Source organism: Salmo salar, chromosome 15 (assembly GCF_965601325.2).
Source record: "Salmo salar chromosome 15, fSalSal1, whole genome shotgun sequence".
Lineage (NCBI taxonomy): Eukaryota > Metazoa > Chordata > Actinopteri > Salmoniformes > Salmonidae > Salmo > Salmo salar.
In genome coordinates this window covers 47,414,117-47,441,115 of record NC_138305.1, presented here as the reverse complement: position 1 = coordinate 47,441,115, position 26,999 = coordinate 47,414,117, and the positions used below count along the sequence as shown (strand labels likewise).

The following is a 26,999-nucleotide window of genomic DNA, read 5'->3' as shown; positions in this document are numbered from 1 at the left end:
CTCTTGCTTCCAACGCTGCCATCCAGGAGAGCCCTAATCTAGAAGTTCAGTTGCTCTTGCTTCCAACGCTTCCATCCAGGAGAGCCCTAATCTAGATGTTCATCTTATTTTGGTTCCAACGCTTCCATCCAGAACAACACTAATCTAGATGTTCAGCTTCTCTTGCTTCCAATGCTTCCATCCAGGAGAGCACTAATCTAGAAGTTCTCCCTAAGGACTTCTCTTACCAGCGGGGAATATCCTTTGGGACGAAGGGCAGAAACATTAATGGGGTAAATCAGACCCAAGTTGAGCAGGCGTAAATGGAACTTAATTCCATTTGTATGCACTTTTCTCTCTACACATATTCTGACCTTGAATTTAACCATGAGAATAGCATGCTATTCACCCGCTATTCATTTGGGGTGGAGATATAATAAATTAAGGTCTGGCAGAGGTGTGTCTACAGATACGGTGTGTTCTGACCTTGACCTAATTCCCTAATAATTCCACCACCTTTACACGTGAGGAAACCATGAATAAGGTCTATCGAACGTGCCAGTTCCAAGTGGAAAAAGCATCTACTATATTTTTTCTGATGTAATCTCCAGGCATTGTAATTTATACATTGATAAGAGCTATTGATAAGAGCTAGGTAAATGAGTAATACATTTGGAGAAAGGGACTGTAAATACACATAGCAATTGTTTTATCCTATTTTTCCTTATGATCCCTGGAGACAAATGTGAACCCAGTCGTATGGAAGCAAACTGAAAATCATAACAACATTGCATGTTTTGTGGCCCCTTGTCCGCACTTTTCCGACGTCTGGCCCGAAAGAGTATTTAAGAGTATTCTTGTCAAACAGATGGCGACACGGCCACATTAAGGTTTTGAAGGAAACTACTGCTAATACTTTCAGGTAGCACTAGACTCTGGCGCATGTTCAAGTACCACATCCTTACCTTTGCTTAGCAAACCACAGACACAACCACAACCACAGACACACACACACACACACACACACACACACACACACACACACACACACACACACACACACACACACACACACACACACACACACACACACACACACACACACACACACACACACACACACTGTTTCTGGACTAAAGTCTTAATCCAACACAGGGCGCAACAATCTCCACTCTGAGCTGATAAGAGTCTTATTGAATATGATGTGTGTTTATGCCAGTGTGTGTGTGTTTGTGTGTGTATGTGTGTATACCCATGTATGTGTATCTGTGTGTTTTCCTACCTGGGATGTGTTTGGCCCAGCCGATGTTGACCACCAGTTCACGGTCGGCAAGGTCACAAAGTGTGGTCAGGGCTTTGATGTCACTGTCGGGGACGGTGGGGTCCGGCATGGCAAAGATACTCTCTGGTTCAGCCACCAGCAGGAGAGAGACCACCTTATTTTCTACCAGACCCCCTAGAGGAACTGAGAGACAGAGACAGAGAGAGAGAGAGATTTAAAATATACTTTATTAATATCTAAATGTACAAATGTGAGAATATCATTAGAGACAAAGACAGTGAGATCAAGCGAGAAAAAAAGAAAGAAAAGGAGAGTGTGTTTTATTTTCTTGAAAGTACTACTTAAGTCGTTTTTTGTACTTTACATTACTATTTATATTTCTGACAACTTTTACTCCACATACACTTTTTACTCCATACATTTTCCCTGACACCAGAAACTACGTGTTACATTTTGAATGCTTAGCAGGACAGGAAAATGATCAAATTCACACAATTATCAAGAAAACATCCCTGGTCATCCCTACTGCCTCTGATCTGGCGGACTCACTTAACACACGCTTCATTTGTAAATGATGTCTGAGTGTTGGAGTGTGGCCCTGGCAATCTGTCAATTTAAATAAACAAGAAAATGATGCTGTCTGGTTTGCTTAAAATAAGGAATTTGAAATTATTCATACTTTTACTTTTGATACTTAAGTATATTTGAGCAATTAAGTTTACTGTTGATACTTAAGCATATTTCAAACCAAATACTTTTAGACTTTTACTCAAGTAGTATTTTACTGGGTGACATTCACTTTTACTTGAGTCATTTTCTGTCAACGTATCTTTGCTTTTACTCAAGTATGACAATAGGGTACTTTTCCACCGCTGATTCTTACATGTTCTCTTCTGTGGCAGGCCTTGTTGAGGGTTGAGGTAGGGGCTGTTCTCAGAGTCTATCCTTCTCTTGTACTTCTGTCTGCCCCCACGGACCCGGTCCAGACGCACACCTGAGAGAGAAAGAGAGAGAAAGAGAAGAGAGAAGAGAGAGAGAGAGAGAGAGAGAGAGAGAGAGAGAGAGAGAGAGAGAGAGAGAGAGAGAGAGAGAGAGAGAGAGAGAGAGAGAGAGAGAGACATTTTGGGACATTTAACACACACACAAATGTACAGTCGTGGCCAAAGGTTTTGAGAACGACACAAATATGAATTTTCACAAAGTCTGCTGCCTCAGTTTGTATGATGGCAATTTGCATATAATCCAGAATGTTATGAAGAGTGATCAGATGAATTGCAATTAATTCCAAAGTCCCTTTTTGCCATGCAAATGAACTGAATCCCCAAAAAACATTTGCACTGCATTTCAGCCCCGCCACAAAAGGACCAGCTGACATCATGTCAGTGATTCTCTTGTTAACACAGGTGTGAGTGTTGACGAGGACAAGGCTGGAGATCACTCTGTCATGTTGATTGAGTTCGAATAACAGACTGGAAGCTTCAAAAGGAGGGTGGCGCTTGGAATCATTGTTCTTCCTCTGTCAAACATGGTTACCTGCAAGGAAACACGTGCCGTCATCATTGCTTTGCACAAAAAGGGCTTCACAGGCAAGGATATTGTTGCCAGTAAGATTGCACCTAAATCAACCATTTATCGGATCATCAAGAACTTCAAGGGGAGCGGTTCATTTGTTGTGAAAAAGACTTCAGGGCGCCCAAGAAAGTCCAGCAAGCGCCAGGACCGTCTCCTAAAGTTGATTCAGCTGCGGGATTGGGGCACTACCAGTACAGAGCTTGCCCAGGAATGGCAGCAGGCAGGTGTGAGTGCATCTGCACGCACAGTGAGGCGAAGACTTTTGGAGGATAGTCTGGTGTCAAGAAGGGCAGCAAAGAAGCCACTTCTCTCCATGAAAAACATCAGGGACAGACTGATATTCTGAAAAAGGTACAGGGATTGGACTGCTGAGGACTGGGGTAAAGTCATCCCCTTTCCGATTGTTTGGGACATCCGGAAAAAAGCTTGTCCAGAGAAGACAAGGTGAGCGCTACCATCAGTCCTGTGTCATGCCAACAGTAAAGCATCCTGAGAACATTCATGTGTGGGGTTGCTTCTCAGCCAAGGGAGTGGGCTCACTCCCAATTTTGCCTAAGAACACAGCCATGAATAAAGAATGGTAATCAACACATCCTCCGAGACCAACTTCTCCCAACCATCCAGGAACAGTTTGGTGACGAACAATGCCTTTTCCAGCATGATGGAGCACCTTGCCATAAGGCAAAATTGATAACTAAGTGGCTCGGGGAACAATATTTTGTTCGATATTTTGGGTCCATGGCCAGGAAACTCACCAGACCTTAATTCCATTGAGAACTTGTGGTCAATCCTCAAGAGGCGGGTGGACAAACAAAAACCCACAAATTCTGACAAACTCCAAGCATTGATTATGCAAGAATGGGCTGCCATCAGTCAGGATGTGGCCCAGAAGTTAATTGACAGCATGCCAGGAAGGATTGCAGAGGTCTTGAAAAAGAACAATCAACACTGCAAATATTGACTCTTTGCATCAACTTCATGTAATTGTCCATAAAAGCCTTTGACACTTATGAAAGGCTTGTAATTATACTTCAGTATTCCATAGTAACATCTGACAAAAATATCTAAAGACACTGAAGCAGCAAACTTTGTGAAAATTAATATTTGTGTCATTCAAAACTTTTGGCCACTCCTGTTTAGCAGACTACCCCAATGTCAAAACCAGGAGAGTGATGCACTATTCAAGTTCATTTGATTGACATTTCTCCCTCGTGACATCTTTAAGATTATAGGGAGCCTTAGAGAGAAGTCACATTGCTGGCATAGCAACATTCAGCCTGTAACACAATATGTTACAGGGTCATCTTAACAAGCTCAGCGGTAACCTTATCGCCATGGAGATGAGGAGCTAACAGCAAGGTTAGGGGGTAAGAAGGGAAACATGTTGGGGGCTGGTCACAGCGGTCCCTTTACATACACACACCAACACACAGACACACACATACATGCACATACGCACATAGTTCAAGTTCAAGTTTCAAATGTTTTATGTCACGTGCACTAGTACAGGGAAATTCCTTTCTTGCTTGCTCTTTCCCAACAATGCAGTAGTACTGTATAAAAAAAAGTAAAGTAGAACAAAAACATGAGAAATATAAATAAGAAGAACACGAGAAAGTAAGTAAGCTATATACAGGATCAGTTCCAGGGTCAGCGCCAATACCATACTCACATTCCATCATCCAGTGATACCCTATACGCCTCCAAAGAGAATCTCATACTAATGTGACTTGAGAGAGCTTTTATTAGCATGAAGGATAAGGGTTAGCGTTGAGATTAGGGTTGAGGTTAGGGTTACGGTTACGGTTGAGCCTAGGGTTAGGTTTGAGGTTAGGGTTGAGCTTAGGGTTGAGGTTAGGGTTGAGCTTAGGGTTGATGTTAGGGTTACGGTTGATGTAATGGTTACGGTTGAGGCTAGAGTTAGGTTTGAGCCAGGATATGGACGTGAAGCTAGAGTTAGGGTTGGGGCTAGAGTTAGGGTTGGGGCTAGAGTTAGGGTTGAGGCTAGAGTTAGGGTTGAGGCTAGAGTTAGGATTGAGACTAGAGTTAGAGTTGAGGTTAGAGTTAGGTTTGAGGCTAGCGTTAGGGTTGAGGCTAGAGTTAGAGTTGAGGTTAGAGTTAGAGTTGAGACTAGAGTTAGGGTTGAGGTTAGAGTTAGGTTTAAGGCTAGGGTCAGGGGTTTCATATTCCTAACACATCAATAGTCCCTCAATAGTAAGATAAGAGGGGCGAGGGTTAAGGGGTGAGGGAGGGTATTAAGGATTGGACACGGAGGCCTGAGGAGATGAGAGGGGTATTAAGGATTGGACAGATGGGTAAACTAGGACCCCTGGACCTTTAGTGATGTCAGTCCTTCCACTGTGGTCGGAAACACAGTCTGGATTAGTCTAGCGTTTGGCAGGTGCTACAGTTTGAAGTTTGTGATGGGTGATGGGCGTGTGTGTTGGGAAGGATTTCACTGTGTTGACACACATTGGATTATATGAAAGCAAAGGAGCAATAGGTGTATTAGAGCCAGTAAGGTTTGTTGTGTGTGTGTCTGTCTGTCTGTCTGTCTGTCTGTCTGTCTGTCTGTCTGTCTGTCTGTCTGTCTGTCTGTCTGTCTGTCTGTCTGTCTGTCTGTCTGTCTGTCTGTCTGTCTGTCTGTCTGTCTGTCTGTCTGTCTGTCTGTCTGTCTGTCTGTCTGTCTGTCTGTGTGTGTGTGTGTGTGTGTGTGTGTGTGTGTGTGTGTGTGTGTGTGTGTGTGTGTGTGTGTGTGTGTGTGTGTGTGTGTGTGTGTGTGTGTGTGTGTGTGTATATGAGGATGGTCAAAGAGTTACTCATAGGCATCTGAGCTAAGTGTAACTCTTCAGAGAGGAATGTGCTGACAACCAAAGGGACAAGAATAGCCCTGGAGGATAACAGTGTACACACACACACACACACACACCTCTCTGTGTCGGAGAGATCTGAGGGTTCCGATAAGGAGGCGGGTGTTGGGTCACTACCCCTCCCCCCTCTGCCCTCACCGCTGTTTGAAGTCCCCCTGCACCTTTCGAAGGGGGTTTACACATTCCCAAAACACACCCAACGGGATCAAGAGCACGGATATCCACTGAGCACAAGAAAACTGACCCGGATTGTCATTCTACATGACATAATTTCCCCCTGGGGGAGACCTGACACATAGCCATCTGCATGTACTGTATGTGTAGTAGCAAAGCCACTGACAGGGGACTATCCTAAGCTGCCTCGGATAATGGTCTGATGTCAACGAATGCCCTTCCTTATTGGCCTACTGCAAGCTTGTTAGTCAGGTACTGAGTCATGAAAGGATGCCAAAAGCTCTTATTCTTTAAAGAGATAAACAAACTAAAGGATGGAGCTATTTTTGTGTATATAATAAGACCTTACCTATATAATTAGAAATCTACTCATTCTATTTCAACAGTGTGCCCAAAACATAGATTAAGTCTTCCATGTGATTAGTGCTATGTGATATGATTAGCTGTCATATCCTCGTCGACACACAAGGAAAAACCTGATAGACGCACACTGCTCAGGGGAGACAGTATGCATAAAGTCATTTTTCCTGATTCAACCACATGAGGTAAGAACAGTGTTCCAAGTAGTGGAACAATTAGAATGTTTGTTAGTCCACTGCCCTACTGAACTGTGAAACGGAACACTGATTCCGTGCTCAATCAAATTTTATTCAGGTCTCCATTCTAGTCCAAGGGTCTCTGTCCTTTAGCTGTGTGTTGTGCTGACATGGACCTCTCTCCCTGTTAAAAGTCACACCACCCTGTCTCTACCTTTACTGCAGCCCCCCAGAGGAAGAAGGCGTTACCAGGCACGATGAGGCACGTTGCGAGAACCGCTACCAGGGGGGTTACGACGGCAGTTACGAGGTGCGGTTCACATTTCATGGAGGTCCAGAAATCCCACAAGGCATCTGGAGGAATTTACGAGGGGGGGGGGGGGGGGGGGGGGGGGGGGGGAATTGCTATAGGAGCCAGAGCTGGGTGCTGGAGATGCCCTTCCCCTATTAAAAATAAGCTAATTAAAAAAGGAGACACACGGACGCACGAGCAGACGCCCGCACACACACACACAAACACACCAACACACACAAGGGGTGACTATAGACAGATGCTGGATCTTGTCACCCTGGTTGAGGGGATGATTAAATCAAAGCTGATGAGCTGAAGGGGGAGGGAGCAGGTAGCAGTAAACTCTCTTTCCTTCTCTCTCTCTCTATCTCTCTCCTCTCTCTTTCTCTCTCTCCTTTTGATAAACAGCTGTCGGTTGCTCACACGCAGCCTTCAATAAGTGGTTCATACAGTGAAGCTTTGCCTTTTTGGGTCTCTTCTATATTTGGCCAACAATATGTCACCGGCAGCCACACACTCCAGTCTTGACCACAAGACCATGAGAGCGCTGCCCCTGACACTCACTATAAAACTCTCCAGAGTCTCTAGGGGCTATAGACGTAGAATGTAAGATATGTCTGTTGTTCCAGATCATCTATTTCTATTCTGCGCATGTCTGAGTAGTGTGACACATCGGAAAAGAGACTGTATGTCTGAGAGAAAGAGGATAGACACATGTTCACACACACATACTCTGGCAGATAGCCATTTTCTATTTCGGAGGTACCGCAGCCAGTAGTGTTCTAGAAAGATACTGGGCATTGTTCTGCTAACACCATACATGAATACTGAGCAGTGAGCAGTAACGCTAGCAGGAACTAAGGGGCTGGACCTGTTTAACAGGCGAAGGGATTACATTTCCCACTGAAGTTAAGACAACAGATCTCCATACGTTGGTAAATCTATTTGTGTAGAGGGAGTCTGGATCCAGAAAGACATTCTAGATCTTGATTTGTAGTTCTTCTTCATTGCATTTAAACCCTGTCATAGTACTGAACAGATAAAGATCCACTGGAATACAGAAACATTATGAACACCTGCTCTTTCCATGACATAGACTGACCAGGTGAATCCAGGTGAAAAATATGATCCCTTATTTATGTCGATTGTTAAATCCACTTCAACCAGTGTAGATGAAGAGGAGGAGACAGGTTAAAGAAGGATTTTTAAGCCTTGAGACAATTGAGACATGGATTGTGTACACTGAGTATATCAAACATTTGGAACACCTTCCTAATATTGAGTTTCACCCCCCTCCCCCACTTTGCCCTCAGAACAGCCTCAATTTGTCAGGGCATGGACTCTACAAGGTGTCAAAAGTGTTCCACAGGGATGCTGGCCCATGTTGACTCCAATGCTTCCCACAGTTGTGTCAAGTTGGCTGAATGTTCTTTGGGTGGTGGACCATTCTTGGCACACACGGGAAAGTGTTGAGAGTGAAAAACCCAGCACCATTGCAGTTCTTGACACACTCAAATCGGTGTACCTGGCACCTACTCCCATACCCCGTTCAAAGGCACTTAAATCTTTTGTCTTGCCCATTTACCCTCTGAATGGCACACATACACAATCCATGTCTCAATTTTCACAAGGCTTAACATTTTTTCTTTAACCTGTCTCCTCCCCTTCATCTACACTAATTGAAGTGGAATTAACAAGGTTTTCTACGCTCAGTTTATTTTTAAAGGTACATAGAGGAGTACATTTATTTGGCTTTGAGGAGTAGAGAAGTTCCTTCCTCACCTTCTCTCATCATGCCCACGTTGAGACACTTCATGAAGCGACAGGCCTGACACGACTTCCTCCTCCGCTTGGTGATCTCACACTCACTGGTGGCCGGGCAGCTGTACTCAATGTTACCTGTGGGTGGGAAAGGAAGGAGAGGGCGGATAGATAGAGAGAAATAGAGAGAAACGTGTAAAGACAGAGAGGTGAGAGGTAGAGAGGGAACGATAGAGAGACAAAAATCCAGTCAAGAAAAGGGTACAATTTTGTCTGTCACTTCTAAAAACTTTCCTTCAACCACTTCAAAACAAATAAGATGCTGAAAAGACACAGGAAACTCCAACGAGGAAAACCATGAATATTTCCTGGAAGTCAGCTAATCAGCAGCACTCTGAGCTGCCACATCCTATTAAAATCAGGACACATCTGATCACCTGATCTAATATAAAAATGTTATCTGACAGACATCCAGGTATGAACTTTGAGCCTGGGTATGTCCATTTGCATGCAGAGGAGGCTTAAGGAGCCAAAACTACACGTGGGCCATGACCCTGGAACAGGCAAAGTCACAGATAATCACGTTAAAACACCCACACAACATGCTGCAAACATATGAAAGAGACACACATACAAACACACACTGTAAGGAAACCTGTAAGCTTGCGTCCTTAGAGTTGATCAGGTGTTGATACTAAAACAGGAACTAGGAACTTATCAGCCTACTGGAGGTTTACCAGTACAAAGTCATACACCTCTGGTGTCTGTTCATATATACTGTAACACACGTGGGCACTTCAGGTGAACTTTTAACCCCATTGTTTACGTGAATTATTGTGTCTTACCCTGGATGGTCCTCTTGAAGAAAGCCTTGCAGGCCTCACAGGAGGCCACTCCGTAGTGGTACCCTGACCCCACATCTCCACACACCAGACACAGCCTCTTAGCCACAGAATCCAGCAAGAACTCACACTTCACCTGGCCATCCTCACCACCAAACCGCCTGACAGAAGAGAGAAAGAGAGAAAGAGAGAGAGAGAGAGAGAGAGAGAGAGAGAGAGAGAAAGAGAGAGAGAGAGAGAGAGAGAGAGGAGAGAGAGAGAGAGAGAGAGAAAGGGGTTAGACACATACTGTATGGTACATGCACCCAAGCATAAACCCCTACACACACCTGTTGGCTGTTCCATTGTTCCCCATGCCCGCTGTGTGTCCGTAGAGCCCTGGTGAGTCCAAGCCGTTGGTGTGGTTGTGACTCTTGCCCAGGAGACCAAAGCTGGAGTTGGTGTCTGAGGAGGAGCCCTCAGGGCTGGGTTGGGATGGGCTGTCCCCCTGGAAGCTGGGGCTGGAGGGCTCGCGCTTTATGGGGGGACAGGAGGTGTCCAAGCCCCTCACCGACATCCTGCCCAGGAGTCTGACAGGGGGGGGTTACATAGGATTGATTTATGGTAACATCTAGTAACATAATGGGTGGTACATTGGCTTGGATGTGTGTATGATGTTCTTTCTGTCTAGATCTATTGGTCAGTTAGAAAACTTGACCTCTATGCAGACCTACACAAATACACCCACCCATACAACCTCATACCTGTTCTGACCACGTACACACTGATAACCAACCTCCTTCCAGCACCAATTTTTTTTACCAAAACTTCCTTTATCCCTCCCCTTTCCCTATCAAAATGAAAAAGGGTAGGAACCATCTTCCCCTCTCTCTATTCTCTGTCATTCTCTGCCTCTTCCTCTGTGCCTCCTACCCCTATCCCTCTCTCCTGATCCGTTTATCTATCCATCCATCTCCACGCTCACCCACCCAGCCGTTTGCAGTTTCCCACATATGCAAAGCTGAGGTCTATTAGACCAACTTGTTATGACAACAGGAGATTGCGTAGGCAAACATATGGAAATCAAAACAAAGATTCTGGCTCAGAGGTTTATTCTCACAGATCTCTTGGTGAAGGTATGATGTAGTAGATATTACCCATTGTGTTCAGTTACCAGAAGCCAAGTCCTTTTATGAGAATTCCAGCTCTGTCAAGTTTAGAGTTGTAGAGGTATTCATTTTGGGAACGTAATGTGTTTCTATGCTAGTGTTGTATGTTAATGGGATTGTTCAAGCTGTAAGCCATGTGTTTTCACATTCTACTGTATGGATTTGTGTTCATCCCCCTACATTCATGCATGTTAATGCACATATGAGCCTGCCCATGTGAGAGATAAGAGCAGAATAGACACTAATGTTGTTATGTGGTCCAGGAACCGGGCACACATAAAATTATTGTAGACTAACTGATACCTACAGTGCACGTGAAAGTATTCCAAAACGTATGGTGTTTACATGCACACTTAAATGCTGCTCTGACCCACACACTATTGTGTGTCGCCATACCCACTCTTAAAGAGCCACTGAACACGCCAATTGGCAATTGTGTTTTTCGTTACTCATTAGAAAAACAAGATTCCAGTCTTGGAAGCGTGTTTCCTGACTGATTCTGCATTTGGTTATGGATGTTTGTCCCCCATGAGAGTAGACGGGGGAAGCCTATTTCACTTCCTGAAAATCCCCAGAATAATGCCCCACAGTGGAGGTGTCATAATACCCATAAAACCTAGCAGTCAAATTGTTTTTCCACCATTCATGTTTCCCATAGTGAATTCTTTAAACACTTAAAATAAGGGCTGTCTTTCGTGTAAGCTTACCCTGACGTGACGTTTTGATAACCATGTAACTCTCTCGGACAAGGTGACTTTTATAAATATATTTGGCTCTATTTACTCTCAAATTGTAAAATGCTCATTAGCATCAAAGTAGGCATTAGATAGTTAATCCAGAGATTCTTACCTTCGCCTCGATTCGGCAGTCTCGTCCAGATCATAATGGTATTTATAGTTCTTTATGATAGCCACATTAGGAGCTAATTAGCATTTCATTTTAGGGGGGGTAAATACAGGTGAATATATTGATAAGTCACCTTGTCTGAGAGAGATTTACACAGTTATCAAAATGTCACACCAGGGTAAACCTACACAAACACAGCCCTTATTTTAAGTGTTTCTAAAATCCACTATGGGAAAAATGAATGGTGGAAAGATTATTGGAACCATTTCCTAGTTTGACCGCTAGGTTTTGTGACTCAAGAAATCTGTAATACATTTTGATGTTTTTGCCGAGGATGTTTTAGTTGAGCAATTTTACATCTAAGGTCTTTGGTGCAGTATTCCTTAAATAAAGACATTTGCGACGTGTTGTCTTCTATAAACAAAGTCAGAGCTGCTGGGCCGGTCTGCCTCACTGTCTATGCTACTGGATAGTGAGCAATCACTGCAGCTGTTCACCCCATATTAGTGGGCAAATGGACATTGTCAAATCAAAACCCAACCTTCATTTATCCGTTGTAACACATGGATGTTCCAAACTCCGCTTTAGAAGAAACCAACTTCATGACCAAAATTATCCTATTTACACTTTGTAGTCAGTTTTGACACTAGAATAAATGTTTCTGACTCATATCGATGTCACATAGGCAGTTTTCAACGGGATTTGTTGCTTTTCAAAGGAAGTGGCTCTTTAAAATCACTCACACACTCCCTGTCTGTGTGGTGGAACCCAAGCTCTGTTCCTGCCATGTAAATCCACACGGTAATGACCACCACTCATTTGGTAGGCAAACTATCTGGCTGCCCTAAACATCACCAGAGTCAACCATGACCACGCTCTATCGCCCCTTGAAATCCACAGAGAGAGTGATATTGAAAGAAAAAGAGAAAGAGAGATATTGAAAGAACAAGAGAGAGAGAGAGAGACCTCTGTCATTCAAACTTCAACCTTATTCTAAATTGGATAAACTAATATATTGTTGCCTCCGAAGTGGTCCAACAAAGCTGGCAGAGGACAATGGACCGTGAAGGGACCAGTTTGTTCTCTCATCAGCTATCCATCACACAGGTAGATATTGCTGTGTCAGCTTCCCATAGACCTGAATTAAGGCATTCTCCAATTACTTGGTGGTCATAGATTTTTCTTTCAAAAGGCCCGATTCAGACTTAAGAAATGTACGCCTTTCCTACACATGCCTTTCCTACGCACTTCTCAGTAGTTGGAATTCCGACTTACCTTATGAAGGTGCTTAACTGGCTTTGCAGGCATGGTTCCCTTCACTAGGGTAGGGGGCACTATTTTCACCTCCGGATGAAAAGCGTGCCCAAAGTAAACTGCCTGCTACTCAGGCCCAGAAGCTAGGATATGCATATAATTGGTAGATTTGGAAGTTTGAAGTTTCCAAAACCGTTAAATAATGTCTGTGAGTATAACAGAACTAATATGGCAGGTGAAAACCTGAGAAAAATCTATCCAGGAAGTGGGATTGTTTTTATTTTGTAGTTTTCTATTGAATGCCATTAAAGTATCCATTGACTTAGGACTCTAATTGCACTTCCTATGGCTTCCACTAGATGTCAACAGTCTTTAGAAATTGTTTCAGGCTTGTATTCTGAAAAATGAGGGAGTAAGACCACTTTGAATGAGTGGACCATTCAGTGTCCCAGAGGTTTTTCATGCGTGCGACCAAGAGCGCACCTTTCTTGTTTTCCTTTTATATTGACGAAGCTTTTGTCCAGTTGAAATGTTATTGATTATTATGACTAAAAACAACCTGAGGATTGATTATAAACATCGTTTGACATGTTTCTACAAACTTTACTAGTACTTTTGGGATTTTTCGTCGTCTGTTGTGACTGCCTTTGAGCCTGTGGATTACTGAACAAAACGTGCGAACAAAACGGAGGTTTTTGGATATAAAGAGGGACTTTATTGAACAAAACGAACATTTATTGAGTAAATGTCTTGTGAGTGTAACCATACGAAGGTCATCAAAGGTAAGTGATTAATTTTATCACTATTTCTGACTTGTGTAACTCCTCTACTTGGCTGGTAACTGTTTGTAATGATTTGTCTGCTGGCGCTGTTCTCAGATAATCGCATGGTATGCTTTCGCCGTAAAGTATTTTTGAAACCTGACACTGTGGTTGGATTAACAAGAAGTTTATCTTTAAACTGATGTATAACACTTGTTTGTTTTATGAATTTTTATAATGAGTATTTCTGTTTTTGAATTTGGCGCTCTGCAATTTCACTGGATGTTGGCCAGATGGGATGGTAGCGTCCCACACCCCCTAGAGAGGTTAATAAACCACTGAAACCTTCCTACTTGCTGGCCAACGGATTTCCTCATGGAGTTCTCATTCAATAGGGTTTTAGTCAATTTCATCTAAAGCCAGCCCTTTAAATTTGTTGTACCTTGAATTTTCTCACTAGAATATATGGAGAGAACGGTTCAGAATATTAGGAATCAATGAAAGAAAGCCGTATAAATACACACATATTTGTCTCCTTTTCAGCACCAATTGGTAGATTTAAAAATACTTAGATGTTGTATATTTTTTTGGGTTAGGAAAGTATTTATGAATAGGAAAGTATTTATGAATAAATAAATAAAAATTGTTTGGAGAGCCTTTACGCACAAATTAAATTGGTGAATCAAAAATAGTGGTTTGACTCATCCTGTAAATTGCCATATTCAATTGTTACATCCATTAAATATTGAAAAGTGAAAAGAAGTCTACATGTCCCAAATTATTGCACAACTTTAGCGTAATATAATCCACTAATGCTAGCGACCCCCAGGAACAACTGCACGGACATGACATAGGAAAGAAAGGTAAATGGAATGGAACAATGCAAAATGTAGGCTACGAAATGAAGGAAATGAACAATAAAGTGACACTTCTAAATGCATGTGGGTATTACTGATGGTGGCTAATAATAATATATATTAACATGATAGAAAAGCTAGGGCATATATAATTATAACATTTGAATATGTTCGGCCCTACAGAAGCCTATAGCTTGGGTCTCCTAACCACTCCTATAAAAATGATAGATTATCAGATACTCAACAAGAAGGTCTGATTTCATTATTACTGAAACAGGATCCATGTGGTAAATGTAAAGAGCCAGTCCATTTAAAAAATTGTCGGCCCCTTACACTTCAGTGTGGTGATGCAAAAATTATAGCAAAATGCATAGCGCATAGAATTAAAAAGGTATTGTCAGGTATTATTCATCCTAATCAGACAGATTTTTTACATGGATGATACATTGGGGATAATATAAGACAAGTACTGGAAAAAATAGAACACTATGAAAAATCTGGGAAACCAGGCCTGGTATTCATAACTGATTTTGAAAAGGCTTTTGATAAAGTACGACTGGAATTTTTATATAAATGCCTAGAATCTTTCAATTTTGGAGAATCTCTTATAAAATGGGTTAAAGTTATGTATAGTAACCCTAGGTGTAAAATAGTAAATAAAGTCTACTTCTCAGAAAGTATTAAATCGTGAAGAGGAGTAAAACAAGGTTGTCCACTATCGGCATATATATTTATTATGGCCATAGAAATTATAGCTATTAAAATCAGATCCAACAACAATATCAAGGGGCTAGAAATCCAGGGCTTAAAATCAAAGGTGTCATTGTACACTGATGATTCACGTTTTATTTTAAATCAACAATTTGGATCCCTCCACAGCCTCATAGAGGATGTAGATACTTTTTCTAGCCTCTCTGGATTACAACCAAATTATGATAAGTGATATTACGTATTGGATCACAAAAAAATACAACTTTTACATTACTGTGTAGTTTACCAATAAAATTGTCTGATGGTGATGTGGACATACTCGGTATACATATTCAAAAATAAAAAAATTATCTCACAACAATAAATGTTTATAGAAAGTTAGCAAAAACAGATAAGATCTTGCTACCATGGAAAGGAAAATTCCTGCCTATTTGTGGAAAAATCACCCTGATTAACTCTTTAGTCATATCCCAGTTTACCTATTTGCTTATGGTCTTGCCTACACCTAGCGAACTGTTTTTTAAATTATATTAGCAAAAAAATTATATTTTATTTGGAATGGCAAGGCAGACAAAATTAAACAGGCCTATTTATATAATGAATATCAATTTGAAGGGCAAAAATGATTAAATATTAAAGCATTAGAGCTCTTACTAAAGGTGTCAGTCATACAAAAGTTATACTTAAACCCAAACTGGTTCTCTAGCAGATTAGTAAGAATGTCTCACCACATGTTGAAGAATGGCCTTTTCCCCTTTATTCAGATTACAACCTCTCACTTTCGGTTATTTGAAAATGAAATAATCTCCAAAATATCGCTATTTTTAAAACAAGCCATAGAAAGTTGGTTGCAATTTCAGTTTTATCCACCAGAAAAGACAAAACAAATAATACAACAAATATTGTGGTTAAACTGAAATATACTAATTGATAAAAAAAACATACTTTTTTGAAAAAAGGTTAAAAAAGATAGAATCTTTGTAAATTATATCATAAATAGGACTGGTGGAATTATGTCACACATGCAGCTAACAAAATTATATGGAAATGTTTGCTCTAGACAAAATTACAACCAACTAATTGCGGCATTACCGCACAAATGGAAGAGGCAAGTGAAAAGGGATGAAAGTAAAGAAATTGTCTGTTGGCCCTGCATTAAAAGACCAAAATTGGTTAATGAAAATTGTGATAAATAAAAAACAAAACATTTAATGACCAAAAATGGACAGCTGTGCCATATAGATTGCAAAATAGTTCGGAAGAGATTTTCGATGTACTGATTCCATGGTACATGGTTTATGAACTGACAAACAAAACTACGCCGGAGTCAAAACTAAGAATTCTTTCTTGCAGCCAATAGAACGTTAAATATATGGGGACAACCATCTCAGCTCTGCAGATTTTTCTGCGAAGAGACAGAATCATTAGACCATTTGCTTTGGCACTGTCCACATGTAGCTTGTTTTTGGACGCAGGTCCAGGAATGGCTGAAGAATTGCAACATTTACCTGGAGCTAACTCTGCAGATAGACTACTGGGTGATTTCAAAAGTAATAGTCAATCAATCAATAATATAATAATACTTTTAGCATAAATGTTTATCATTAATTTACAATCTGTAGAAACTATGAGAATAGAAAGGTTCAGAACTTTTGTGAAACAATCCAATATGGATAGTGTTGAGAGACTGTGAGGGGTTGAGTGGAGCTGAAGGATGGGACTAATAACAACAAGATATCTAATGTAAAATATATTGTGTCTGTAAAATGTATATAGGTTCAGAACTTTTGTGAAATAGCACAGTTACAAATATATGGCAAATAGAAACTTGATGGTCTTCAGAAATAGATGAGAGGGGTTGAGGGTAGCGGAAGGATAGGAATAAAAACAAACAAAAGATAACTATTTAAACAATAAGGCACGAGGGGGTGTGGTAAATGGCCAATATACCACGGCTAATGGCTGTTCTTAGACAGGACGTAACTCTGCAATATACATTTACATAACTATTCAGACCCTTTACTCAGTACTTTGTTGAAGCAACTTTGGCAGCGATTACAGCCTCAAGTCTTCTTGGGTATGACGCTACAAGCTTGGCACATCTGTATTTGTCGAGTTTCTCCAATTCTTCTCTGCAGATCCTCTCAAGCTCTGTCAGGTTAGGTGGGGAGCGTCAATGCATACATCTTTTCAGGTCTCTCCAGAGATGTTCGATCGGGTTCATGTCCGGGCTCTGGCTGGGCCACTCAAGGACATTCAGAGACTTGTCCCGAAGCCACTTCTGCGTTGTCTTGGCTGTATGTTTAGGATTGTTGTCCTGTTAAAAGGTCAACCTTTGCCCCAATCTGAGGTCCTGTGCGCTCTGGAGCAGGTTTTCATCAAGGATCTTTATGTACTTTTCTCCGTTCATCTTTCCCTCAATCTTGAGTAGTCTCCCAGTCCCTGCCGGTGAAAAACATCCCCACAGCATGATGCTGCCACCACCATGCTTCATCGAAGGGATGGTGCCAGGTTTCCTCCAGACGTGATGCTTGGCATTCAGGTCAAAGAGTTCAATCTTGGTTTCATCAGACCAGAGAATCTTGTTTCTCATGGTTTTAGAGTCTTTTAGGTTCCTTTTGCCATGAGCCTTTTACTGAGGAGTGGCTCCGTCTGGCCACTTTACCATAAACACCTGATTGGTGGTGTGCTGCAGAGATGGTTGTCCTTCTGAAAGGTTCTCCCATCTCCACAGAGGAACTATGGAGCTCTGTCAAAGTGACCATCGGGTTGGTCACCTCCCTGGGGGTTGGTCACCTCCCTAACCAAGGTCCTTCTCCCCCGATTGCTCAGTTTGGCCTGGCAGACAGCTCTGGATCAATGGAAACAGGATGCACCTGAGCTCAATTTCAAGTCTCGTAGCAAAGGGCCTGAATACTTATGTAAATAAGCTATTTCAGTTTTTAATTTTTGATAAAATTTGCAAGAATTTGATAAACCTGTTTTCGCTTTGTCATTATGGGGTATTGTGTGCAGATTGATGAGGAAAACATTTTATTTAATCTATTTTAAAACAAGTCTAACTTAAAAAATATATATGGTTAAAGGGATGCGGTCTGAATACTTTCCAAATGCACTGTGTATATACACTACCGTTCAAAAGTTTGGTGTCACTTAGAAATGTCCTTGTCTTCCATGAAAAAATACATGAAATGAGTTGCAAAATTAATAGGAAATATAGTCAAGATGTTGACAAGGTTATAAAAAATGATTTTTAATTGAAATAATAATTGTGTCCTTCAAATGTTGCTTTAGTCAAAGAATCAAATCAAATCAAAGTGTATTTGTCACGTGCGCCGAATACAAGTGAAATGCTTACTTACAGGCTCTAACCAATAGTGCATAAAAGGTATTAGGTGAACAATAGGTAAGTTAAGAAATAAAACAACAGTAAAAAGACAGCCTATAGACAGTAGCGAGGCTACATACAGACACCGGTTAGTCAGGCTGATTGATGTAGTATGTACATGTAGATATGGTTAAAGTGACTATGCATAAATGATGAACAGAGAGTAGCAGTAGCGTAAAAGAGGGGTTGGCGGGTGGTGGGTGGCGGGACACAATGCAGATAGCCCGGTTAGCCAATGTGCGGGAGCACTGGTTGGTCGGCCCAATTGAGGTAGTATGTACATGAATGTATAGTTCAAGTGACTATGCATATATGATAAACAGAGAGTAGCAGCAGCATAAAAAAAGGGTTTGGGGTGGGTTGGGGGACACACACAATGCAAATAGTCCGGGTAGCCATTTGATTACCTGTTCAGGAGTCTTATGGCTTGGGGGTAAAAACTGTTGAGAAGCCTTTTTGTCCTAGACTTGGCACTCCAGTACAGCTTGGCATGCGGTAGTAGAGAGAACAGTCTATGACTGGGGTGGCTGGGGTCTTTGAAAATGTTTAGGGCCTTCCTCTGACACCGCCTGGTGTAGAGGTCCTGGATGGCAGGCAGCTTAGCCCCAGTGATGTACTGGGCCGTACTCACTACCCTCTGTAGTGCCTTGCGGTCAGAGGCCGAACAATTGCCGTACCAGGCAGTGATGCAACCAGACAGGATGCTCTGGATGTTGCAGCTGCAGAACCTTTTGAGGATCTCAGGACCCATGCCAAATCTTTTTAGTTTCCTGTGGGGGAATAGGCTTTGTTGTGCCCTCTTCATGACTGTCTTGGTGTGTTTGGACCATTCTAGTTTGTTGTTGATGTGGACACCGAGGAACTTGAAGCTCTCAACCTGCTCCACTACAGCCCCGTCGATGAGAATGGGGGTGTGCTCAGTCCTCCTTTTCCTGTAGTCCACAATCATCTCCTTAGTCTTGGCTACGTTGAGGGATAGGTTGTTATTCTGGCACCACACGGCAGGGTCTCTGACCTCCTCCCTATAGGCTGTCTCGTCGTTGTCTGTGATCAGGCTTACCACTGTTGTGTCGTCTGCAAACTTAGTGATGGTGTTGGAGTCGTGCCTGGCCATGCAGTCGTGGGTGAACAGGGAGTACAGGAGGGGACTGAGCACGCACCGCTGTGGAGCTCCAGTGTTGAATGTTGAGAATCCTTCATTTGCAGCAATTACAGCCTTGCAGACCTTTGGCATTCTAGTTGTCAATTTGTTGAGGTAATCTGAAGAGTTTTGACCCCATGCTTCCTGAAGCACCTCCCACACATTGGATTGGCTTGAAGGGTACTTCTTAAGTACCATAGGGTCAAGCTGCTCCCACAACAGCTCAATAGTGACTGTGCTGGCCACTTCATTATAGACATAATACCAGCTGACTGCTTCTTCCCTAAATAGTTCTTGCATAGTTTGGAGCTGTTCTTTGGGTCATTGTCCTATTGTAGGAGGAAATTGACTCCAATTAAGCGCCGTCCACAGGGTATGGCATGGCGTTGCAAAATAGAGTGACAGCCTTCCTTATTTTACCCTGTACAAATCTCCCACTTTACCACCACCAAAGACCGTCACATTGCCTCCACCATGCTTGACAGGTGGCGTCAAGCACTCCTCCAGCATCTTTAAATTGTTTCTGTGTCTCACGAATGTTCTTCTTTGTGATACGAACACCTCAAACTTAGATTCGTCTGTCCATTACACTTTTTTCCAATCTTCCTCTGTCCAGTGTCTGTGTTCTTTTTCCCATCTTAATCTTTTCTTTTTATTGGCCAGTCTGAGATATGGCTTTTTCTTTGCAACTCTGCCTAGAAGGCCAGCATCCCGGAGTCGCCTCTTCACTGTTGACGTTGAGACTGGTGTTTTGCAGGTACTATTTAATGAAGCTGCCAGTTGAGGACTTGTGAGGCATCTGTTTCTCAAACTAGAAACTGTAATGTACTTGTCCTCTTGCCCAGTTGTGCACCGGGGCCTCCCACTCCTCTTTCTATTCTGGTTAGAGACAGTTTGCGCTGTTCTGTGAAGGGAGTAGTACACAGCGTTTTATGAGATCTTCAGTTTCTTGGCAATTTCTCGCATGGAATAGCCTTCATTTCTCAGCACAAGAATAGACTGACGAGTTTCAGAAGAAAGGTCTTTGTTTCTGGCCATTTTGAGCCTGTAATCGAACCCATAAATGCTGATGCTCCAGATACTCAACCAGTCAAAAGAAGGACAGTTTTATTGCTTCTTTAATCAGAACAACAGTTTTCAGCTGTGCTAACACAATTGCAAAAGGGTTTTCAAATGATCAATTAGCCTTTTTAAATGATAAACTTGGTTAAGCTAACACAATGTGCCATTGGAAGACAGGAGTGATGGTTGCTGATAATGGGCCTCTGTTGGCCTCTGTAGATATTCTATCAGAAATCTGCGGTTTCCATCTATGTTATTTCATAGTTTTGATGTCTTCACTCTTATTCTACAATGTAGAAAATAGTAAAAATAAAGAAAAACTATTGAATGAGTAGGTGTATCCAAACGTTTGACTGGTACTATATATATATATATATATATATATATATATATATATTTATACATTTGAAGTCGGAAGTTTACATACACTTAGGTTGGAGTCAATAAAACTAGTTTACAGACAGATTATTTCACTTATAATTCACTGTATCACAATTCCAGTGGGTCATAAGTTTACATACACTAAGTTGACTGTGCCTTTAAACAGCTTGGAAAATTCCAGAAAATTATTGTCACGCCCTGGCCATAGAGAGGTTTTTTTATTCTCTATTTTGGGTAGGCCAGGGTGTGACTAGGGTGGGCATTCTATGTTCCTTTTTCTATGTTCTTTATTTTCTATGTTTTGGCCGGGTATGGTTCTCAATCAGGGACAGCTGTCTATCATTGTCTCTGATTGGGAACCATACTTAGGTAGCCCTTTTCCCTCCTTGTGTTGTGGGAAGCTGACTGTTTATGGCACATAGCCTTTAGCTTCACTGTTTGTTGGGTAGTGTTTATTGTTTTGTTCGGCGTCTTTTCTAATAAAAAGAATATGTACGCTCACCACGCTGCACCTTGGTCCTCTCCTTTCAACCGACGTGACAATTATGTCATGGCTTTAGAAGTTTCTGATAGGCTAATTGACACTATTTGAGTCAATTGGAGGTCTACCTGTGGATGTATTTCAAGGCCTACCTTCAAACTCAGTGCCTCTTTGCTTGACATCATGGGAAAATCAACAGAAATCAGCCAAGACCTCAGAAAAAAATGGTAGACATCCACAAGTCTGGTTCATCCTTGGGAGCAATTACCAAACGCCTGAAGGTACCACGTTCATCTGTACAAACAATAGTACACCAGTATAAACACTATGGGACCACGCAGCCGTCATACCGCTCAGGAAGGAGACGCGTTCTGTCTCCTAGAGATGAACGTACTTTGGTGCAAATCAATCCCAGAACAACAGCAAATGACCTTGTGAAGATGCTGGAGGAAACAGGTACATAAGTATCTATATCCACAGTAAAATGAGTCCTATATCGACATAACCTGAAAGGCCGCTCAGCAAGGAAGAAGCCACTGCTCCAAAACCGCCATAAAAAAGCCAGACTACGGTTTGCAACTGCACATGGGGACAAAAATCTTACTTTTTGGAGAAATGTCCTCTGGTCTGGTGGAACAAAAATATAACTGTATGGATAATGACCATCGTTATGTTTGGAGGAAAAAGAGGCAGGCTTGCAAGCTGAAGAACACCATCCCAACCGTGAAGCATGGCGGTGGCAGCATCATGTTGTGGGGGTGCTTTGCTGCAGGAGGGACTGGTGCACTTCACAAAATAGATGGCATCAAGAGCATGGAAAATGATGTGGATATATTGAAGCAACATCTCAAGACAACACTTAGGAATTTAAAGCTTGGTCGCAAGTGGGTCTTCCAAATGGACATTGACCCCAAGCATACTTCCAAAGTTGTTGCAAAATGGCTTAAGGACAACAAAGTCAAGGTATTGGAGTGGCCATCACAAAGCCCTGACCTCAATCCTATAGATCATTTGTGGGCAAGAACTGAAAAAGCGTGTGTGAGCAAGGAGGCCTACAAACCTGACTCGGTTACACCAGCTCTGTCAGGAGGAATGGGCCAAAATTCACCCAACTTATTGTGGGAAGCTTGTGGAAGGCTATCCGAAACGTTTGACTCAAGTTAAACAATTTAACGGCAACGCTACCAAATACTAATTGAGTGTATGTAAACTTCTGACCCACTGGGAATGTGATGAAAGAAATAAAAGCTGAAATAAATCATTCTCTCTACTATTATTCTGACATTTCACATTTTTTAAATAAAGTGGTGATCCTAACTGACCTAAAACAGGGAATCTTTACGAGGATTAAATGTCAGGAATTGTGAAAAACTCAGTTTAAATGTATTTGGCTAAGGTGTATGCAAACTTCCGACTTCAACTGTATGTATTTATGTATATTTATATATTTACAAAAATATATATTGGGGATTGGAAATGATGCAGACAATTACATTGATGGAAGCTACAATATATCTGCAATATTTTAAACCCACTAATTTTATTTTTTACAAAATACATAAATATAACTTCAAAGGGCTCCTTTACTAGGGTACCTATGCATGTTCATCCACTCACAGTATATTTCCAGCCTCCAAACAGTGGTGAATGGAAAGAGACATAATTTACACAAAAGTTGTAGGCCTAATGACATTTGGCAATTGTTATTAGGCTATAATTTATGCGTCCACTGTTTTTTCGTGCGTCTTGGTATCGGCCACTCATCTCTGCCTTGGCAAAATTTCAGTGTTCTTGTCGAACCACATCTCCATATCTGTGATCTCCACCGCAAATTAATAGAGGGTGAATACACTATTCTCATGCTTAAGTATGCATAGAGAGAAAAGTGCATAAAAAGGGAATTACGTTCCATTTACTCGCACTTAACTCGGGTCGGAATTTCCCCATAATGCATTAGCATTACAGAGGAATGGAAAAAACATGGTGTGGTATCTAACCTGACAGATCTATAATCTATAGCTCTTCAAAAAAGCTCATCAAAGCCCTGTTAGCGCAGTTCCCATAGACTCTGATTGTAAATCACGGACTCAGAGGAACATTATAAAGCAAAAGGCTGTGTGTGAGTGTGTGAGTGTGTGTTCGTATCCAAAACAACTCTAATTGCACCTTGGAAACAAAGAGCAAAATGCAGCGTGAAACGCCTGACGGTCAGACAGAAAGATGGGAGCAGACAGATAGAGAGAATGTGAAAAACAGAGAGGGAGAGAAAGAAAGGGCTCAATCGCTGGGCCATTAACCCGGGGTGTGTAGAATGAAAGGAAAAAGAAACGAGAGGAGGCAACACTCACTCTCAAATGAGCAGTCACAATACAGATGATGACCAAAAGGACAAGAGAGCCGGGGACACACACAGACAGACACACAGGGAAGGAAAAAGAGGTGGAGTGAGGGAATGTGTCAAATTGTTTGCAGGACTAAAAGGCATGTAGAAAAACCATACATTCAAGTCTTATTAAAATTATTATTTGGGTATATTTTGTTTTTGTGTCCATTTGTTAAGTAGTGTGTTTTGAAAAAGAATATATAACACATACCTAAAAGATGATCAAAGATGTCAAGTATAGGTATATATGGATTTAGATTACTCTAGCTATGCATCCTCCTTAACTTGCTCATTTAACCTCTAACCCCGTGGTCAGTGATTTGGGTCAAAGGAGTCTTGTGCATGGTGATTCCTAATGGGCCAATAGGAGATGAGGTATCAGGCCGGAGCTGAAACACTAGCATCACTGATGACTCATAGTTTAAGTGTGTAAAGGGATTGGGTCAAATCAGTTGGTGCTGGAGATGTTGGGTTAAACCAGTTAAGGGATGGACCTGTTGGGTTAGGGGATAAACATGGTAACACTTCTCCTTTACCTGTATATTATATATGCCATTTAGCAGACACTTTTATCCAAAGTGACTTACAATCATGCGTGCAAACAGTTTATGTATGGGTTGTCCCGGGAATCGAACACACTACAAAACAAGCAAGTATAGTGTAGAGAATCATTGTACCATCTAAACTGTTGTGAAATATATATTCTATAACCAAAAATATTGTATTTTTAGCTGTTTGAATTTGGTGTACAAAACCGAAAGTAAAAGACGCAGAAACGTAACTTAAGAACGGGGAGCATAGAAATAGTGCACATAGAACAGATCTACCGCTTCTTAAACTTGCTTTCAATGAGAATGACAGACATATAACACACATTTCTATGTGAATTTGGTCGGGTCATCCAAGAAGTTACATATTGTAGCTTTAACTGAGCTACAGAGGACCACATATTTTCACTGTAATTACACTATCAACAACGCATAGTTACACAAAACATAAACGCGTGCTCTGTTTCTGCATCCTCTGCTCACCCCTCCCCCCTCCTCCCTCTCCCCCCTCCTCCATCTCCCTCTCTCTGTCAGACAGTCTCCCTCAATGTCTAATATCCTGTTATCCTCCGGTTAGGGTCTTATCTGAGCTGTTGTCTAGTTCTGTATTATCACAGGGTTAAAATGAACAGGATTTGCTTTTCAATGTGGCAACAAATAGCTAATGACACCAACCTACAGAAGCTCACCTCTCTCTGCAGTGTTAATGCTTCACACAACACAATGCAGATTGATAACAAACATCATGTAAACAATGCAAACAAAATTATAATGGTAATTCATTTAACAACTATGAATGATCAATTAAGTAACTTGTTACAGGGAGTAAGAAAAATATTCAATTTGGACAGTTATGTTATTTTTCCACTTGTACAGTGTTGGAATATTTAGTGATAAAAACAAGTTCAAGAAACACAGTAGTGTAAAAAATTGTGCCAAAAGCCGTCACAACTGTAAGTACAATTCTTCAGTGCACCGGCATACGAGTGGAACGACTGTAGACTAGAGTCTGCAGCAGTTTATGGACCCTTACTGATCCTCACTGCTCTGCAGGGGGTAAGATACCACACATTTCGCTGCTTTCCTCACCTCATCACTCTCTACTTCTTAATCTTCTTTCTCGACCACTTCCAAATTTCCCTTTTCTTCTGTCACATTTTCACTCCCTGTTGCTTCTCTCCCTCCCTCCCACATTCTCTTTCCCTCTCAGACCTAGTCCCTCAGCTCTGCGCACACAATGCAGGTATGTGGGTTTCATCTGTCAAAGTTATCCTCTCATTCAGACACTCTCTTTTTTAAGTAAAAATCCAAGAGGTACACTTGTTCCCTAAATAACTACATATGACAGCCCACTACCTTTGTTTCACACAGATGTGCTTGTACTGACATAGAAGACGCCACCACATCAAATAGCAAATAAAAACACCCAAACTAAAGTCTTCATTTGAGAACGAGACAGCAAGCCGTAGTGCACATGCACACTGTTCAATGCTTACCATTGCCTAAATAACATTACTGTGCTATTTAACTTTCTTTACACTCCACCAACAGTTTGTATACATACAGAATATGGATCAGAATAGTCCATGTACTTACTCAGTGTCAGAGTGATAGGTGAAACACTCAGGGAGGTACAGCTCTACTAAATCCATGTGCTCTTTGACACCATACTCTGAGGAGCAAAGATCCCTGTCAGCTTCTTCTTTCTTTCTTTCTTTAGTTGGTCTGTGTCTCCCTATAACTCTCTTTCTCTGTGTCTCTACCAATCTCTGTTTTTCTCTTATACGCACACTTTCACTGGAGCAACAGTCTCTCTCTCGCTATCTCTCTGTTTCTGTGTGTCTCTCTGTCTCTATTTCTCATGCGCTCACTGACTTTCCCTCTAGCAGCAGTGTTGACACTCCAGCCAGTGAGGTCTTAACTGTTGTGGCTCGCTCTATGATAGAGCACTCTAAGCTAGGGCTGGCCCTCATGAATATCCAGGATCTATTTTGCCTGCCCCTCCCCCTGGACCACAATGTCGGCATTTGATTGGCCATTTGATCTACTCCAATGAGAGACGGCCAGACTCTAAATCGGAATTTCTGGTAAGGATATCTCTCTTTGTCCTAATAAAAACATTTTCCGTTAGTACATTACAGCCTGGGAGGCTGACCATTTAAATGAATTGTTGCATTTGAATAGAGTTGCAGTTGAGATGTGTGTATGTGTGTTTGTGCGTATTTATTTGCACGGTAGGGGGTTAAACGATTACATGTAATCAGTTACATATAATCTGATTTAAAAGAAAATGTAATAAGTTACGTTACCAGCATAAATATTGTAATCAGTTTACAGATAATTTAGAAAAATTGTATTATTGCATCTTGGATAACTTTTAAATTGAGAAAGCATACTTGCATTTTTTTTTTTTACCTTTCTGTTTTCTCAATGACATTGAATTCAGAATTGAAAAAAGGCTGTTTCTTCCACCTGAATGAGTCTGACCACAAGTCAGAGACCACTATGATGACACACCAAATGTGTTTGATGGATCCTTCTTGTCTTCTAATGCCTCTTAATGGGAAAGTAAAAGTAACTGAAAGTAATCCGATTACGTTACTGAATTTGGGTAATCCAAAAGTTACATTACTGACAACAATTTTAGACAGGTAACTACCCACTTGGCACTGGTTGAATCAACATTGTTTCAACATCATTGCAATTAAATTACGTTGAACCAACTTGGAA

General features: G+C 41.5%; 1 protein-coding gene across 1 annotated transcript in view; it reads right to left on the bottom strand.

Moving 5' to 3' along the window:
- Positions 1-26,200, bottom strand: part of LOC106571477 (estrogen-related receptor gamma-like) — a 44,009-nt gene extending 17,809 nt beyond the window's left edge. The window contains exons 1-6 of the mRNA XM_014144636.3: positions 25,866-26,200; positions 9,638-9,877; positions 9,312-9,469; positions 8,488-8,604; positions 2,145-2,255; positions 1,262-1,444 (exon numbers count right to left, since the gene is read on the bottom strand). Coding sequence (XP_014000111.2) covers positions 1,262-1,444; positions 2,145-2,255; positions 8,488-8,604; positions 9,312-9,469; positions 9,638-9,877; positions 25,866-25,921 — 865 coding nt within the window. The 5' untranslated portion in view covers positions 25,922-26,200. The remainder of the gene's footprint in view (positions 1-1,261; positions 1,445-2,144; positions 2,256-8,487; positions 8,605-9,311; positions 9,470-9,637; positions 9,878-25,865) is intronic.
- Positions 26,201-26,999: the final 799 nt, after the last annotated feature.